The sequence below is a fragment of the Poecilia mexicana genome, unplaced genomic scaffold, assembly GCF_051168715.1.
Source record: "Poecilia mexicana isolate PSO_F unplaced genomic scaffold, ASM5116871v1 scaffold_16, whole genome shotgun sequence".
Classification (NCBI taxonomy): domain Eukaryota; kingdom Metazoa; phylum Chordata; class Actinopteri; order Cyprinodontiformes; family Poeciliidae; genus Poecilia; species Poecilia mexicana.
Genome location: NW_028263385.1, coordinates 7,925,349 through 7,943,573, shown reverse-complemented (window position 1 = coordinate 7,943,573; position 18,225 = coordinate 7,925,349). Strand labels below are relative to the sequence as shown.

Here is an 18,225-nt window from a genome sequence, read left to right as displayed (position 1 = left end):
GGCTATCATCTTGAGACTTAATTTTCCTGACATTTCATTTGGGACCTGATAATTAAATGGCCTTTCTGTTTGCAAGTTAATTCATAATATGTACAGCAAGTGTTTTTGATTAGATAAAAATGCTTATATATATATATATATATATATATATATATATATATATATATATATATATATATATATATATATATATATTATATATATATATATGGGTTTTTTTTTTCAATTAGGTTATTTGTTTTAAATATTTATTTTGCAAACAGGATTGTTTACCTACTATTTGTGACAGTGTGCACAGAATACAGATTTGTACCCTTTCAAAACTCAGGCCTCTGGGCGCACTTTAGCTTTGAGAGAATTTTTAGCTGAAGACCATGGAACTGTTTGCATTACCTCACGCAGTGCCATGTGGACAGACTTTCCTCTGAAATGAGAAAGTGAAGGCTGGAGGTTGGGAACAGCTAGTTGAAAGGACGCCTGCTGCTCCCCCACTTGCTTTCTTGGAGGAGTAAAGAGGACCGGGGGAACCAGAGTATATACCTGAAAGAGGAATATGGCACCTGCATGGGCCCAAAAAGGTAGATGGGTATGGGGGTTAAAAAGCAAGAGAGCCTGGATGATATAGAGTGGCAGGCAAAGCATAACCAAAAGAGACATGGAAAGGACCAGAAAGCGGAGCAAATGGGATCGTTTCTCAGGAATAGTGTGGCTGAAAAGAGGCATTTTTGGCTTACTGCACAGCAAGTCAAAGTAAATGGCCAGTAAGAAAAGAAAGGGCAGGATAAAGACGGTCATTCCATGAACGTAGATGATGAACTGCGGGCTGAGGATAGCATCAGGAGCGCACACCCCCCAGTGGCTGCTGTGGATCTCTGCATAGGTGAAGTTGCTCATGTCCTCCACGTAGAACTTTGACAAGAAACCTCCATATGGGAGGAACTTCCCAATTACCTCACGGTCATGAAAGTACCTTGGTACAGGGGTTGTTGTAAGAGGGGGTGAGGAGGTGGTCCCGTTGGATTTTAGTCCATGACCTTCGTTGCTGAGACCAGAGTCATCACTTCTGGAGGAGCTGAGGACGTCTGAGCCTATGAACTGGGCGAAGGACGAGAGAACTGATCCCAACCAGCACATCAGGACCACACACAGAGCTCTCCGACGGGTCACCACTGAAGAGTATCTGCCAAGAAGTTATGAAAACATTAGCGTAAGTTCTGAAATTAGACTCTAGTCTATAATAAAGATATCTGGATGACTTAACTTGTGACTTGAAATAACTCTAATAGCGTCAATGTCAACAACTGACTTCTCAATTAATATGCAACATCCTTTAGGGGAGTGCATTGTAACTGTTCAAATAACTTGTGAAACACAAACCATTTGGGCAAAACAAATGTTTAATTGACCCCTAAAGAGAATTTCAAAGTAACATATTTCAGGAAGAGTTTCATTTTTGCCTATTTGTGTCATTTCCGGATCAGGGTGGACTTGCTACAAAACCATGTGGCAAATCTTCTGCAGGACTGTGCAAATCTTTGGCCATTTCTGTACGAGTTTCAGAACGGCAGCACACACAGCAGCCTCTCATGCTCCAGGAAAACAATGTATATGCTTTTCTCTATGCACTATAACAGAGACAGCTTTTTCTGTCTGCTTTATATGGAGACAGGGCAGGCATTCAATTTTGCATAGAGGATTGTGGATGGCTTTGTGTGAAGGAGTGTGCTGTGTCGCCAAGTGCTGAGCAGGGCAACCCAGTTGGCTGAATTGACTGAGTGAAGACTGACATAATCCAGGATTGTGCTTGAAGGAAAGCTGGGCAGCAGAGGTGTTTTCCTTGCATGGCTTAGAGCCGATCTGCTGGAAACAACATCTATGCTTTTCCCGCTAATGTTTGTCCTCTGAATAACTTGATGAATTATTCACAGCTCCAAATACATGAGCAGCATGTACACCAGGCTCGTAAGGCAATACTGTGTTTTTGTTTATGATTTCTTAAAGATGGACATTTTTTCCCCCAGCCTCTTTTGTACTGTTGCATCATGAACACTTTGACTTTGGCACATGAGGCTTACAGTGATTTAGATGTTGTTCAAGGTCATTTTGTGACTTAGTGGATGAGATGTGCGTTGGCTGGTCACTCCAGGGAAAATTCAGAGCTGTGAATTTTTTCTGCATTTATGGACAATGGCTCTTACTGTGGCACACTAGAGTCTCAAACTCTTAAAAATGGCTTGGTAACCCTTTACAGACTGATGGACAACAACTGTTTTTCTCACCTGTTCAGAACCCAGTGTGTTCAATGTCAGGCAGATTTGATTTAAGTGATTTCTTGATTCTACAGGTCTGGTAGTAATCAGGGCTAAGTGTGGCAGGTGAAGTAAAACAACAGTTTCATTAGTGCCTAATTAATGATTCAACAAAAGAGGTTGGGGATATAAAAGCTGCATTTGTATTTAGTCAGATTGTATTTATTTGAGGTTTGCGTGCTTAGCTGTGTCCTCTCCAGTCTAACAACATGTTAATTTGTTACTCTGAACTGCGTTTTGCCTCTCTTGCCCAATGATTGCCAGACATAGGCACTCATTTTGAATTATTAATGACACTGTCATGTCTGTTGGATTTTGGAGTAATGTTTCTAATCTAAATCAAATTGATACAAGAGAACATCCAAAATGTTTGTCTTCATTTGTGTTGATTTATTTTGAACAGAGTTGATTGGTACATAGATTCTGAGCTTTTTCACACTAAGGAGAAGCACCACGACTCCCTTGTTTGCTTCTTTATTGAGAATATTTCACGTGTAACTTATACATTTTCCAATTTGGGAACTTTTCATGCTCAGTTTGGATGTGGATTCTTCCACTTGTCAGACTCACCTGTCTGCCAAATGATGCTGAAGGTGGGTGTCCAGTGTGAGCAGCATTAACAGGAACATGGTAAACTGTCGGATCAGCAAAGGGCAACACACAAGTGTCATGCATGTGTAGAGACAGTGGGGGGTTCGCAGGTTGAGCAGCAGAGTTACAGGAACTCCCACTGCCCCACCCACGGCCCCCACACAGCCCAGGCACAACCGGAGACAGGATGAAACACTTCCAGGTTGTACCCCTCCACCCTGTGCTTCCTGGTGGACATCAGCCACAGCTCTGCTGCTGCTGACCGCCATGCACAATCTCACACTGACCACAATCAGAAATATAGAAAGAGTGCACTGGCAAAGGGAGTACAGCCAAATGAACTCCATTTCTGAAAGAAAATAAACGAAAGGAGAAAAAGAAGTTATTTAAAAGTCAAAAAATAGATTGGGAAAACTTTAAGTTTAAGAAAAAGTTAAAGAAATGTGTTTATATCAGTGCTTATGCAAATGCAGCTTTGTTTACTCCTACAGTAGCTGCTGGGAGCGCCGAGTTCCCGCAGAGGTCTTCCACAAGAATTGCTCAAGCAGCATGGACTGTTAAAAGAACGGTCAAACACAAATAGAAAGCCAAAGGAGAGAGGGAATGTAAATGAGAAAAGAGTGACAAAGAGTTGAGGAAATATCGAGGTTAAGCACACTGGGCTCATGTGCAGAATACTTAAAACATCTGGCAAGAGTGCAGGAGAAAGTATTGAAAGATGCAAGTTTGTGCTCCCAACGCAAAGAGAGTAGATATTTTGATAGGTATTGGAGAACTGGAAACGTGCCCGGGGAGTGAAAAGGTCAGGCTGGACCACACTTGACAGAGCTTCTCCTCTGAGGATGTGAGCTCCATGCAAACACGCAACAACAAGCAACAACAAGCACCAAGCTGGTTGGCAACACAATGTTATCGCTGCCTTTTCCATTTTCCTTTCTTTCATAGTGTTGACCTTGTTTCACTTCTCCTGTGCAGTGTAGCCATTCTTTCACTTACTATCTCTCAGACACAAATAGGCCCAAACATTTAAAGTGCCTTGCAAAAGTATTCATACAATACGAAGTTCTACACAATTCGTCTCACATTTTATCAAGCTATCTTCACAAAATCTTCAATGAGATTTCATGAAGTAGACCTACACAAAGTAGTGCATAGTTGATAAGTTGAAGGACAAGGACACAATGGTTACAAAATGTTTGACAAATCAAAGTGTAATTAACTCCTTTTACTCTGATACCCCTAAATAAAACACAGTAAGTCAATTTGCCTTCAGAAGCTTAGTGAGCTAGCAACCTAATGAAGTCCAAGAGACAGATATTTCTAAACTAACAAGCAGCCGGAGTGGAATAGAATGTAAACGTATTTCCAGGTGTTAGATTTGGACAAGTCAAAGTCCAGACCTAAACCAACTTCAGAATCTGTGGCAAGACTTGAAAACTGCTGTTCAGAGAAGCTCTCCATTGCAATCTGACTGTGTTTAAGGTTGTTTGCAAACAATCGTGGGAAGAAATGTGAGTCTTTTGACATGAAAAGCCTGAAGATATTTGTAGCATTAGAAGGAGCAAAAGGTAATTCAGTAAAATATTATACATGGGGCTAGAACAGCACATCACCCTTTTGCCATGTATAATTTTCCTTCTACTTTACAATTATGTACAAATATCACAAATAGCAGAATCCCTCAAACATACATTAACATGTGTGGCTGTTACACAACAAAATGTGAAAACCTCAAGAGGAGGTGTGAGTACTTCTTAGGGCGCTGGATGCACAACAGTCACTTCTCCACCTCGATAAGTAATTTTCAGCATTCACAATGATTGGCAGCAAGTTTTAGTACAATTTCCAAACATTAAAGAAAAAAAAAAGGGAAAGTGGAGGAAAATTCATACAGCAGATTTGCTGCCTTGTTAAGCGACCTGTCTGTTCAATATAATTAGTTTGACCTTTTCGAAACATTTGCAGTTAGACATCACTTCAATAGTAGTCATGGTTCGAATAACTCCTATATTCCACTTCATAATCACTTTATACAGTCGTCTCCTGTCTCGCCATCTGAAGTGCTTGGGCAGAATTGATTTACTGACCTAATTATTAAGGTTTAATCCTCTTTGTCTGAATTTTCAATTCAAATTGTAAGTTGGAGTCTTGGAGTGTAATTAATTGTCTGCATTCGTCCATTGATCTCTTACAATTTATGGGGTCAAACTTTTCAGCAACTGGTTAAAAAGATATAAGAAGGTCATAGTTACCCAGATGTTTGTGTGATTTCAGGAAGGCAATCAGAGGAAAAAGAAAAGGACTTTTACCTGTTTAAGGCCCTGTGATGAGGCTGATACAATATACAAGGCTCTTATCTGTCTTCTTTAAGTCTAAGCTGTCTTTTTTTTATTTCCCTTCAGGATCTCTGTCCCTTCCTCACGCTGCCTACACCCTCACTGACACAATGAACCTGATTTATAAACCTCCTGCTTATCAACCCACCTTCTATCTCTCTCCTGTCTCTGCAAACATATCAATTGTGTCAATGTTGGAGCACAGCTGCCCTTTCCATCTAAGATGTGCAAAGGGCAACAGCACCTCTGCCATCCAGACAACTATGCAAATAAAGAAGCACAAGCACACACTAAAATAAGGTGAAGCAAAGAGAAGCCATAATCACTCAATTTTCACTCTTTTTTTCTTTCTTTCTTAGTTTGGTTCAGTTTGTGTGGGATGGTGGAGATAAGAGCTCTTAATCAGTATGCCTTTTTGTAGGTGGAATGAATGAAGAATCAAATTAAGAACACCTATGCTGTATTCGGCAAAATTTGTCGCATTGAAGAAGCTAGAAAATATTTTTGTGTGTAATCCTGATCAAACTTTTGAAACTCCTATTTCAATTTGCTGAATTAAAAAAAAAAGAACCCCCCCAAAAAAAGAAAGAGACAAAACAAATACAGTAAGAAATTTATTGAAAGTGACCATAAAACTCCAAACAGGCTGTTAATCAGATAACTGGAGGTTTTGCAATGACAAAAAAAAAAAAAGAACTAATAATGTTAAAGACTCAGTTGTGAGTAGGACTGGGCTTTGTTTGAAGTGAGTGTTTCCACTGGCAGGAGCATTGCTCCATGTGAGGATGGCTTCAAGAACATCATCACTAGGTTGAAATTCTATTAATGTAAATCTTCTCTCTCATCCATCCCCAAAAAACTTTTGAGTTTTTGAGGTGTTTCTTAAGCACCTTTATAAGGGATACAGCCCCATTGTTATTGGGCAATAATTGGGTTAGTGATCTAAGAGTCTGAATTTGAGCTATGACTTGATATTCGTAAACCTGATTTTAGGATCTTTTCAAAAAATAGCTGTATGTCTTGGAGCATCCAAATACACTTTTGAGGTTAGTGGTACTACATTTTTAATTGGCTGATGAACAGCCTGTTTGAGTTTAAATGGTGTTTTCCATCATTTGACAACTTGCATATTTATCCTCTTTCTTCTTTTTGCTTTATAAAACTACAAACAAAATTCAAAACATTGTAAGTTTCTTAATTTCTAATTTCCCAGTTTCAAGATTTTCAGTAGTGTATTTCAAGAGGGTAATTAACTGGAATCAACACTAAAATTAATCCACACTTTACTTGCAGCAATCAGCCTAAACAAGAGGTAATTTTATTATAAATCACAGTAATATGCACTTTGTAATAACTAATTAAGTAAAAGAAACACAACTATGTAAAATTAAAGAAAGAAAAAATATCCTAATTCTATTCTAAAACTAAGTACCTAAGTAATGTCCAGCATAATGTAAAGAAAAACATTTGTCACAATCAAATCTCAAAAAGGTAAGCAGTCCTCTTTCACATACTTTTCAAACAAAATCCTCTTGGTGGATTCTAAGGTTTATTTTTCATCTCCAGACTCTGCAGAGCTCCTGAAAGCAGCATGGACTGCATGGGTAGGAGACGTCTCACGGGACCGATCAACCAATCAGAAGTGGATTTAGGGTAATTCACATGAGACAGCCAAATAAAAAAAATGTAATTTTTATACATCTTGTTTAGACTAACAAAGTAGCACTTTAGTTATAGTACAATCTCATGACTAAGATCAAAACATGATCAATTATTTTAAATGTTAAAAATGTCTAAATTAGCAAAATAATATTAAAACTACTTTAACTTGTATTGACAGACATTCTAACAAAGCTTTTTGAAAATAAACATTTAGCAAGGCTATCTGCTCCTGAAACTTTCAGATCTCAGGTGTCCACTTATTTAAAACAAGGTTAATTTGATTATATCTAAATTAAGGGCATTTTGAAAGGATTGGAGAAATGCATTTCTTGTAGGTTGAAAGGATAAGTTGAAAGTGTTCACGTGCACTATAACTCTATATAAGCACTTCAAATTATGGCAAATTAATACAATCCACTGATTTTGAAATATTCAGATAAATAATTAGGAAAATCACCTTTAACAACAACTAAGGAATAAAGCCTGAAGCAACTGCAATTCTTTATTTATTCTTTAGAAATGTTCATCTTTCATTTTAATGTAATGCAAATGATTTTCCTTGAACCACAGAGTGGAGCCTTTAATGCTCAAAGCCCAAGTCTGTGCACAAATTATTCTACCAACAGCACCATGCTCCAGGCAGGGGCACACTGACCTGAATCAACAAACTGCCTTTCACAAAAACACATATCCATCGTGGAAATGAGGTACAGAAATCAGAATCCTGATGGAGTCTTAAATGTTTGTTTATCTTGGAATTAGGTTCTAAAAGGAGCCTTGTTGAAAAAATTAAACTAAATTTAATGAGCAGTAAAATAAAACAATGAATTGTGTTTATAGACTTTCACTTTAAAACCCTGTAACGACAAAATATAGCAATGGAGCAACTAAATAAATAATCCCCTTTCAACTCTTTTTTTAATTATTATTTGTTTATGCTCCTAACCGTGGTTGTTGACAGATTATATGTAATTGGTTTATGAAGTCAGAGATTACCATACATAGAAATTAATTACATTGTGATGACATCTATTAAAGTCTGCAATAACAAAGTTGAAATAAAAATGATGAGGTTCATGAAGTAAATTAGATAGGATAATACTTAATTTCACATGTTCAAACTAATTAACATATTGCATTTTAAATTTTGATATTATTTACATTAAACATTGAAGACATTAAGCAATGTTTTTTTATAGTTCAATATGGAGAAAGGAAAAAAAAAAAACTCATGACACATATTCCATAATGTTTGCATCTATATTTAATTGGATAAAAATATTATTTGAAGTTTAATTGTACTTGAAAATGTACAACCTTCTAAACATTCATTTTTTGCATAACTTAGTTTATTTTGTAAAAATACAATACAATAAACAACTTTGCAACTAAACAAAAAATTAAAAACAAATCAAAATATTTAATATAAACTGCCTGGATATTATTATATTACAAACTAAATGCTTGCAAGATGGAAAAAATAGCGTGCAACAAATAGAGGTGCACAGTATAATAAATCACAATGTCAGTATGTACAGTGCCACATTTGCATGACAACCTGATGATGAGTTAATACTCTGCCTGCTTTTCTATATTTACATCTGCAAATCTTTGATTTAGCCTATTTTTCTTAGTTCAAACTGTGATTAGATGGTTAACAGTTACTTTCAAGTGTTGCAACACAGTCTCATTTTAATTTCAGTCTGGACTTTGACTGGGCCATTGTAGCACACCAGTATATTTTGAATTATACCACAATTCCACTGTAGTTCTGGCTAAGTGTTTAGTGAACATCCATCCCAGCTTCAAGCCTTGCTGAAGAACGGAAAATCATCTTGAAAAGCATCACCACTATGACTCACAGTGAAGGTAATGTGTTCATTTCACTATTTAGGTGAATTCTGAAGACATGTTTATTCTAGTATTTATTTACATATCATAAACGGGATTGAACACAATAGGCACGGTAAATAAAGAAGAATAACGGTCAACTTTCCATATGTCTTTATGTGCCTATTTCACTTTTTTTCCCCTTTTTATTTTATTAATTGTATCTCAATTGTTACTTTATTTTATTTTCCATAAACGCAACAGTTGCAGGAGGAAGCACTTAAGTCTCGCGAGAAAAAACAAGATTTGCCCGTTTCAACACGGCTGGGAAACCCCGTTCCTCCCTCTTCCCTTCGCTATCCACAAGCGAGGTAAAGCGCTGTTTTTCTCTTATCACATTTATGTTCATAAATATCTTCAGAACTTATAAGTTTGCTTTTCAGACGCATCTTACTGTGGTATAATGCCTATTTCATTTAAGTGTTTGGTCGTTGTCGTAAATAGTTGAATATGACTCTTAGTTTTTAAGTATTTAAGAGTACTGATTTTCAGTGTGCTGGTAGTAATGGCTGCCCCCATGCTGCCTCATTTGGGCTTCTACCGCAGTTGACTATCTTATACTCTTAATATATTACGTGGTTACACTATATGGGTATCATAGCTTACTTGGTGAAGCATATTGGTTTATAAGCTTTACTGAATAGTGTTTTACGCCAAGTGTGGTAGTAAGCTAACATGCGACTTTGAAGCTAACATGCCGGCTACATCTGTTAGCTTCTCTAAGTGTACTAGATCTGACTTTGTATAGGCAATAATGCATCTTTGTTTTAAGTTCGCTTTTTAATTAAACTCATAAATATATTTCCCACACAGATACTCGTAATATTGTGCGCTTTTAGTCCCTGGTGAAATAAAATTGAATTAAATATTACAATTAAAATCACACTATTACTGTTTTCCAGCATTCACGTGAAGATGATAAAAATTAATTTCACTGCAGTTGATGCTCGCACATGGAGCTTCTTGAACAGGATGCTTGCTGTGTACTCTGTTAAACCTCAATGGCTTCAGAAGATCGAACATAATCATTTAATGAAAAATTAGAACTAAAAACAAAGAAATAACTTATTGAGCCACCTTCAGCTTATAAATCTTATGATTTTTCTGTCATTTTAAAAATATCCTTAAATCAGTTACCCATTTCGAACCGATATGAAATCACTTACTATATTTTAATCCCATTGCTTGTCAAATATGCACACTTTTGTTGACTCTAATGCAGAAATTCAGTAAGAGCAGTGGAGTTTAGGTGGAATCAAGTGGGGGCAAAGTGTTTATATTGTTGAATATTATAATAGATTTTGTATCATACAGCCATTTCCTTATAGTTCCATGTTTAATTTACACCCTGAAGAACATTGCTAATGCATATGCTGTGTGCAGTCTAGTGTTACATGTGGACGGATCTTTATTGTTCATAGCATTTTTTCAAATGTGATCACTAATGTACTTATGACTACTTGCTATTTTCTTCTATAGTTTGTGATATTCTCAAATTGCTTTCACATTTAATAATGGTCCTAATCTGTATTAATAACATTTTATTGTATAGAAATGTTGATTTTTATTTTGTATGCTGTTTTTTTTATTTGTGTTGAATGTATTGTCTGTGTCCTGTATTTTTGTGATACTGCTATCCGATTTCCTAATTCTGGGATAAAGACATGCATATCTTATCCAGACTCTGATCTAACATTGTACTGTCACGTGTAATGCTGTGATGTTTAAACTCTTGCAGATGCCTGGTGTTACAGTGAAAGACGTCAACCAGCAGGAGTTTGTCCGTGCCCTTGCGGCTTTCCTGAAGAAGTCAGTATTATTTACCTGTTAATAAGATATGCTTATAGATTGTTACTAAATTGTATTTTGCATCTGTTTTTTCTAACTTACACAGAGTCTTTGTTCTTGTTTTCCTTCCATACTATCATTTGTGGGTTAATTTCCTCTGATTTCTTTGTATGTTTGAATTACTTGGGTTGTTGGAAACTGCTGATGTGAATTTTGAGTAGATGTATCAGATTTGATGCTGATGTTTTTCTCCCCTTCAGGTCAGGAAAGCTGAAGGTGCCTGACTGGGTGGATCTTGTCAAGCTGGGTAAGCACAAGGAGCTTTCTCCCAGCGATGAGAACTGGTTCTACATCAGAGCTGGTAAGTCTGAATATCTTTTATGATTGAAATCATTTTCTGTACTGTAGGAGAGCAGTAATTTGCATGATTGCTTTTTATGTGGAACAACTTGACTTTTGTTTTAATTTGCCACTGCATGGGGCTAACAATACCTGATTTATTATTCTTAATCTTTCTCTGCAGCATCTACAGTTCGCCACCTGTATCTCAGAGGGGGTGCTGGTGTTGGCTCCATGACCAAGATCTATGGTGGTCGCAAGAGGAACGGTGTGTGTCCTGCCCACTACAGCGTTGGATCAAAAAATGTGGCTCGCAAGGTGCTGCAGGCTCTTGAGCTCCTCAAGATGATTGAGAAGGATCCCAATGGGTAAGTGATGTTATGCATCAGCTTCTTTTACAAAAATCTGCAAATAGGGAGTTCTAGTCTGACTTGGCTGCACCTGTCTGTATTTAACGTTTTGAAGAGTTTGTGGATAAAAGGATGAGTGTTTTATGACAAGTTGTTCTGATCACTTTCAATGTGGAGTATTTATTTATTTTTGCTTCAGGAAATATTTCAGTTCAAAGAGATGAAAGCGTAGATTATAGATCCTAAGCCGGTTCTAGGTTGCCTTAAAGTTTTGATCCCACATCTTGTACAATTCTATGTAGGATGGATTTATTTTATTTTCATTTTTTGCAGTGAAAGGCACCATTTTCATCAATTTATTATTGTAGCTTGGTTGACGTTGTGGTGATGAGACACAGCCTCCAAATTAGGGCTGTTGTAAACGAATATTTTAGTAATCAAGTAATCTATCGATTATTCTTACGATTAATCGAGTAATCGGATAAAAAAAATTATAAAATGAAATATTGGTAAATCTGGCATAATACCGGTGTTACTATCAGATATCAATATCAGTCCAATTTTTCATATTTGAGCATCCCTAACAGTTGCTTTTTTTGTAGTTTAGAAAACTAACCTGTAACAATAATAGCTCACTTTCTAAGTTAACCAGAAGAAAAGTTATAGAAAAATCTGAAATTATATTGAATTTAATAACAAAGAGGCAGGCTCACAAATATGCTTATAAAAATGTCTACAATCCAGCTTTTAGTTTATGTATTCATCTTCAGTGAGTTTAATAGATTAATTAAACTCACCTTGCCACCTAACCTGTCACGCTTTGGGTTTGAAAATACGGGAAATGCCGCCTGGAGTGGGAGCAGAGGGCGAATGAACGAACGTAAGATGGGGAGGAGGGGAGGAAATAGACCAGCGGACTGACGAACCGTTAGACCGGGGGACGAACACGGGGGGAAGCAATACGGGATATTTACGACACCTTCACTGGTCACACTCAGAAACTCATCTACCAGCCATGTACGATGCGCTCCGCCACCCGTTTCTTCAGACCGGGATATGAAATTTATTGTGCGGTTCGTCGGTAAAGCTACATTTACACGGTAAGCATCAGCTACTCAGCCGCCCGCCCTGTTCAGGCTATCCGCTCACCTCAGCGCTCTTCCCGCCGTTCGCTTTCAACCAGCAGCCCCGGAGGAGAAATGCTGCCGTACTCCAGGCATCCCCCAGTCATTTTAAGGATGCTTATTGGTTCCCCAAAAACGATAAAAAGTCGGGCATTATCATCAATCAATAAAATCCCCACGGGCCAATCTTGAAGATTGGATTTATGCCGCTGAGACTTAGCTTTTGTCAACAACTCAGAGGCGGAAGTGAGAGCTCCGCGCAACGCAAATGAAGTCCCGGCCGGAACACGGTGCGCTAACTAATAAAACATAAATTAACGAAGCTTTGAGGCAGGTAAATTTTCCTCGAGGAATTTTAGTAATCGAGGTACTCGAATCATTCGAGGAATCGTTTCAGCCCTACTCCAAATGTTTTTATTTCACAACATTTTCTTGCTCTACGTTGTTGACTTAGTTTCTCTGTAATTAAGACATTAGTCTAGTTTAAAACTTGAGCTGGTGTCTAAATGCCAGAGAGCTTTGCAGAAATGTCATACTTTCCTCAACAGAAGTTATAACAAAGTCCATGTCATTTTTTGCAGTTGGCATGTGAAACTGATGAGATTTACTAGTATACCTGCATTGCATCAGTGTTAGTGAAGCACTAGTACTCCAGAGTACATAGTTTCTACACTTTGAGCTGAATTAATTGAATGTTTTTAAACATGGTGCTAGTTAATGTGGAAATGCTCTGTATCATTTTACATCAGAAATGTTTAGCAAATTTCTGGCTTATTGAATTAAATGTTAGGTAGTTCAGCATTTTTTAATATAACTTAAAAAGATTACACCAAATATACTGATTCATTTTCCTCTGGAGATAATTCAGTGGATTCTCCATTTGCTGAGGTGAGACTTGGTCTCATTTTGTCAACTTGTATTTTTAACATTGAGTCGACTTTCAAAAGTATTTATTCTGGCAACTAAACCAGTCCTGATTATGATTATGTTGACTGTTGAAGATGCTTTTGCACTCTATGAAATTGAATTGAAAACCTTGGTACACTATGAGCCAGACAGTTGCAAAACTAGGCTCCACAATAAGGGGAATAAATTAATGATAAAGGTTTATTTGGCTTTGAGCTTGCATATACTTATTTGAATAAATATTTAATTGTTTATTGCAGATGTAGGTTTTAATTAAATAAAATGTACTAAGCCCTTGATTAAAACTGTTGGCATTTCAAACTGAAACAAAATCCAAAAATTTCCAACAGTGTTATTATTGTCATTCTCGGATGTGTGAAGTTTGGTGGCGAGGAAATGATCTTACCAGGGTTGTTTTCAGTAGCTGTTGTCGGCCTCTTGGTTCCTGTGAATGAGCTCCTGATGATTTTCATTCACTCTGCCTCAGTATGTGGGAGCCGGGTCATGTTTTGTCACAGTGCTCCATAACTGCTGAAAAGTAAAAGGGGAAAATGAGTACAACAGCTGAAGATGAAATTGTGGATAAAATACTGCCAGTTTGACAGTATTTTGGACATTTAAAACAAAAGACTAATCCTGACATCAACTGACATGAAATGCTCACATTGCGATACGTTTGTCACCCAGGCCTTTTCAAAACTCCTTATAAAAAGCACGTTTTTTTTTTTTTTCAGTTGTCTGCTTAATAACTGAACATTCTGCAGTTTTTGCAGCTCTCAGAAAAAAAAAATTCTGTGTATTCAAAGGAAATGTTTTTTTTTATTTTCCATTTCTGACTTTTGCTATATTCAGAAAGAATGCTTCAGCTTGGAACAGAGTTGCATTTTAGAGCAGCAAATGGGAACACAGATTACACATGAGCAAAACACAGCTTGTTAACAAAACAGCCTTTGGTTAATGACTGTCTGGCTCTTGATGTTTTTTAATGAAAGCAAAACGGCTTGAAACGAGACGGTAAAAACCAACATTTTATTAATGACTCTGGAGGCAAGTGAAAACAAAATCTAGATTGGACGTCTTGGGGAAAACCCAGAATGTGTCTTCAAACATTTCTGTCCTAACAACCGTTTCTCCTTTCCGTTGTGCCTTCATTGAAGCTAATGCTGCCCTCTGGAAACACTGTTGCTATTCTCTGACATAAACTGCCAGCTAACTGCCTGTTAAGCAAACACCAATTCTCAGCCTTTATCTCTGAAACTTTTTCTTTCAAAACAGTGATTAAAAACTGCTGTTTTTTGAACTGCAACACAGCAATTGAGATGTAATTACTCCGTAAAAACAAAACAATTGATTGTTGTTTGTGTTTAAAGTGCACCTGAAGCATAATTGTAAATTAGCCTTTTGAGTTTTTTTGTTCCCTTCCCAGTTTTGCATCTCTTATTGGAGAATTGATCAGTAGTTTACTCTTGTCACTTGGTCTATGGGGTATAAATAAATTCAGAGATTGATCATCCTTTTTCTTCCTGTTTAGTGGCCGAAGGCTGACCTCACAGGGAACAAGAGACCTGGACAGAATTGCTGGCCAGGTGAGAAACACTTTTCTGCATTAATTGTCCCACAATTTACCAAACTCATAAAAAACAATCCAAGAACATAATTTGGTTCTTGTTTTATGCTAAAACTACAGTGATTGCATCTCTAATTTTGCTTTTTATAGCAGTAAAATGAATGTTTTAGAGTTTTTTCTCTAATGCATTTTACTACATCTTTGGGGGGAAAATACATTTAAATCAAAATCAGAGCAGGAAACGTTTTCTGTAATAAATGATGACCTTCACACTAGGGCTCCAGTTAATGATGACGACAAATCTATCAAAAATTTATTCAATTAGTCAACAGTAATTTTAATCAAGCTCAGCTGTCTGTAGGTGAGAAGTGTCAGTACTGCTCCTTGTATAACTGGACCTTCTCATGCCTGTACCACGGTGGATATATCACCCTGATGATTCAGCATTACCATATAAATTAAAATTAGGCCACCAGAGATCCTTTTTCTTGAACTAGCTCATTTTTGTTTTGATGATCTTCAGCGCATCCACCAATAGAGAGAACCTATTGGTGTAAGTTTACTCCTATCAGTTGTACTGCTGTTTAGATGCTCATTCATTGTAGTTGTGCCAGTGGTTAAAACCTTGTTGTTCAAACAACTTCCTGTTTTGCATCACACTTGCTGGAGTCTTTAAAATCTGGAACATATTGAATTAGCTTTTTTTTCTGTCTGGTTAACTACAAGTAAAATAATTTCCATCTGTATTAGTTCAGTTAGTGAAGAATGGAAATTTGTCAAATTTATTTAAATATTGAATGGACAGATATTAGAAATCAAAAATAGTCAATTTGGAAGCTTTTTAGCCTCCTTTAGAGCAGGTTTTTAAACGGGTGCTTTGGTATTTAAATTGGGCCAAATTTAGATTTCGTAACTGATTCTGCTCACTCTGCAACAAATAAAAGGTCTCGTGTTATGAACTGTGCTTTAAAGAATCTGTTTCTAGTGAAATATAATCTAATCCAGATTTAACAAGAGTAGAGAATTTTAAAAGGACTGATGTGAGTTGGTCCAGATGCCAACCAAGCAGTGAAAAGCCCGTTATCACACTGCATGACCCGAGGCCAACTTCACGGTTGTGTGATTTTATCTATTGTGCGACATGCAGACTATAAAGATCAACAATATTTTAGACTCTGCCAAATATGTTATAAAACCAGCTACAGATGCGTAACATAGGAAGATGGATCCAGTAGGAATTCTCATTTGCTTAAAATTTGATTTGGTTATGATTTCTCCAGATGTGACCTAGCTTATGAGAGAACAATGTGTGTTATGGGTTTGCAAGTCAGACTCAGTGCTGAAATAAAAAGCTTCAATCTTGAACTTCTAAGCATTGTAATGTTATTCCATCCTCAGTTTTTTTCAGTAGCTCAATTTAGTGACAAACGGAGTGAAGCATTAAGCTTTTGAAATCATCACAAGGTTGCTGTTGTGGCTTTGATGCTGCGTCGTGTCAACGGCAGGAAGACGCCAGCCCTCTGTGTCACTTTAACATGCAAAGCTTTTCTGGAGGCGCTTGTCCTGGGGCAGATTTTCTTCTGCAGCACGTTATTAGAATCGTTGCCCTTCGTTTAAAAACAAACCCTCACAGTTGGGCCTTGTCAAAAAATCAAGAGAAGCAGCAACATCTTGACAAGCCAAGGGTAAAAAGGGGTAAACATGAGGAGGGAATTTCATGCTTGGCGAGTTTGCCGTATGGCACCAGTTTTCTCCTTGTTTACCCATACTAATGAGCAGTATGCAGATGAGCAGACCTGAGCCGGCCCCGCCTTCCTGCCTGCTGCACTAAACTTGGCAAGATGTTGGCGCGGCTCAACTTAACTCTCGTTATGTAGCTTCTAATGGCTTATTCATTCATCGCGACTCTTCTGCTCTGTATTATAGTATTAATATTGATATTACCCACAACTGTAACAGAACAATTTCCTTTCCAAGATCTGTTCCTCTTAAATCCTTGTGAATTGATGGTAAGTCGCTCCCATGTGTTGCAGGCGCTGTTTGAAACACTATTGCAGAAACTGAAATGGGTGAAAATTAGAAGTAAAAGATGAACAAATGGGAGATTAAGCAGATGGGAAGTTTGATTAGATTGCAGTTGAATGAGATTAAATGGTTAGCCATTTGTACCAACCATATGCCCCACTTCCCCAAACTCACAAATTTGTAGTAGGAGAGAGCTGAATTTAAAAATCTAATAACATATTGTTTTCTTCTCCACAGGTTGCAGGCGCAAACAAAAAGTCTGCTCAATAAACCTTTTTTCCTGCACAAAGTCAAAATTGGTGTGTGTATTATTTAATTTAAAAAAATGAACATTTTAAAATCATGCTCAGCATAAAGCTTTTCTTTTTTCTTTTAGGCAGTAAGTTAAGTGCAAGGCGTGTCATTTTCGTGATCAAATATGAACCTTCACTCGAAAGCCTAATTGTGGGTGCTGTATTCATTAAATATTTAAGACGTGAACAGAGAGCTGCTCCTTCACTGAGCCACTGCATGCTCCAGAAAATGGCCAGACATGATTGTTAAAGCGCCCTCTCTTTCTGTCACATCAGAGCTCTATTGTTGCCACTGTGTTCACGTGTTGCCTCTTTTTCAGCTTGTAGAGATTTGGTTGTCATCCCATGATGAGCAAATGTTTTAAAAACAATAATGGCAGATGATTAGATTTTCAGTAGCAGCTCAGTTTGTCTGCAAGTAAAATATACAGGGGACCACAGTGCCACCTGGAGGTTAAAATTACACTTAATTTATTTTAACAAAAGAAATGATCTATTTGCTATGTTGGACTTAAAACTAATTTCATTTCAAATTTTCAAAAACATCTTTTATAGCAATCTTATTTTAAATTCATTTATTCATAAAACTGACATGAACATTTTAGCAGTACAAAAGTTTTTATTTTTTATATATATATATATCTCATTGCAATGTTTCCTTTTTGTTTTGGTTGAGCCATTGTCTGGGTTTGCTTCAGTGTCTGCACTGCTAATTAAAGCTTATTGAGACGAGGCACGAGACGCTTAATTTAGCTGAGTGTCAACGGTCCTGTAGAGGGTGCCAAAGTCTGCAGAATATGAATCATCTTGGACAGAGATGCCTCCATTTTCTTTTTAAATATAAAAGCTGTTATTCTTGAACCACATTTTCATGCAGTGTTTATTTATAAGGCTTTTTAAAAATTTGGAAACCAAAACTGAATTAAAAGTGTAAAAGCTGTCAAGATTGGCTAAATATAATGGAAATGAACTGCAGCAGCTTCAAGGGGTGGGAAATGCACAAAGTACAGATGAATGTCTGCAAAAAGGTTCAACTCTTACAGGA

General features: G+C 37.1%; 2 protein-coding genes across 2 annotated transcripts; one reads left to right on the top strand and one right to left on the bottom strand.

Moving 5' to 3' along the window:
• Positions 1 to 213: 213 nt before the first annotated feature.
• On the bottom strand, positions 214 to 3,884 carry LOC148154969 (uncharacterized). The gene is made up of 2 exons (XM_088014267.1): positions 2,880 to 3,884; positions 214 to 1,180 (listed from the first exon to the last, which is right to left on the bottom strand). The coding sequence occupies exons 1-2, from the start codon at positions 3,245 to 3,247 to the stop codon at positions 325 to 327; spliced, it is 1,224 nt and encodes a 407-aa protein (XP_087870393.1). The 5' UTR covers positions 3,248 to 3,884; the 3' UTR covers positions 214 to 324.
• A 5,155-nt stretch (positions 3,885 to 9,039) lies between these two features.
• rps19 (ribosomal protein S19) lies at positions 9,040 to 17,183 on the top strand. Its single transcript, XM_014975380.2, has 6 exons — positions 9,040 to 9,099; positions 10,527 to 10,597; positions 10,837 to 10,937; positions 11,100 to 11,283; positions 14,827 to 14,881; positions 17,125 to 17,183. The coding sequence occupies exons 2-6, from the start codon at positions 10,527 to 10,529 to the stop codon at positions 17,155 to 17,157; spliced, it is 444 nt and encodes a 147-aa protein (XP_014830866.1). The 5' UTR covers positions 9,040 to 9,099; the 3' UTR covers positions 17,158 to 17,183.
• The last annotated feature ends 1,042 nt before the right edge of the window (positions 17,184 to 18,225 follow it).

Excerpts from the sequence above, each read along its gene's own strand:
- LOC148154969 (XM_088014267.1), bottom strand. The coding sequence starts at position 3,247 with ATGGAGTTCATTTGGCTGTACTCCCTTTGCCAGTGCACTCTTTCTATA. Across the intron at positions 1,181-2,879 it reads CAGCATCATTTGGCAGACAG|ATACTCTTCAGTGGTGACCC; the intron begins GTGAGTCTGACA and ends ACTTCTTGGCAG.
- rps19 (XM_014975380.2), top strand. The coding sequence starts at position 10,527 with ATGCCTGGTGTTACAGTGAAAGACGTCAACCAGCAGGAGTTTGTCCGT. Across the intron at positions 10,598-10,836 it reads CTTGCGGCTTTCCTGAAGAA|GTCAGGAAAGCTGAAGGTGC; the intron begins GTCAGTATTATT and ends TCTCCCCTTCAG. Across the intron at positions 14,882-17,124 it reads TGGACAGAATTGCTGGCCAG|GTTGCAGGCGCAAACAAAAA; the intron begins GTGAGAAACACT and ends TCTTCTCCACAG.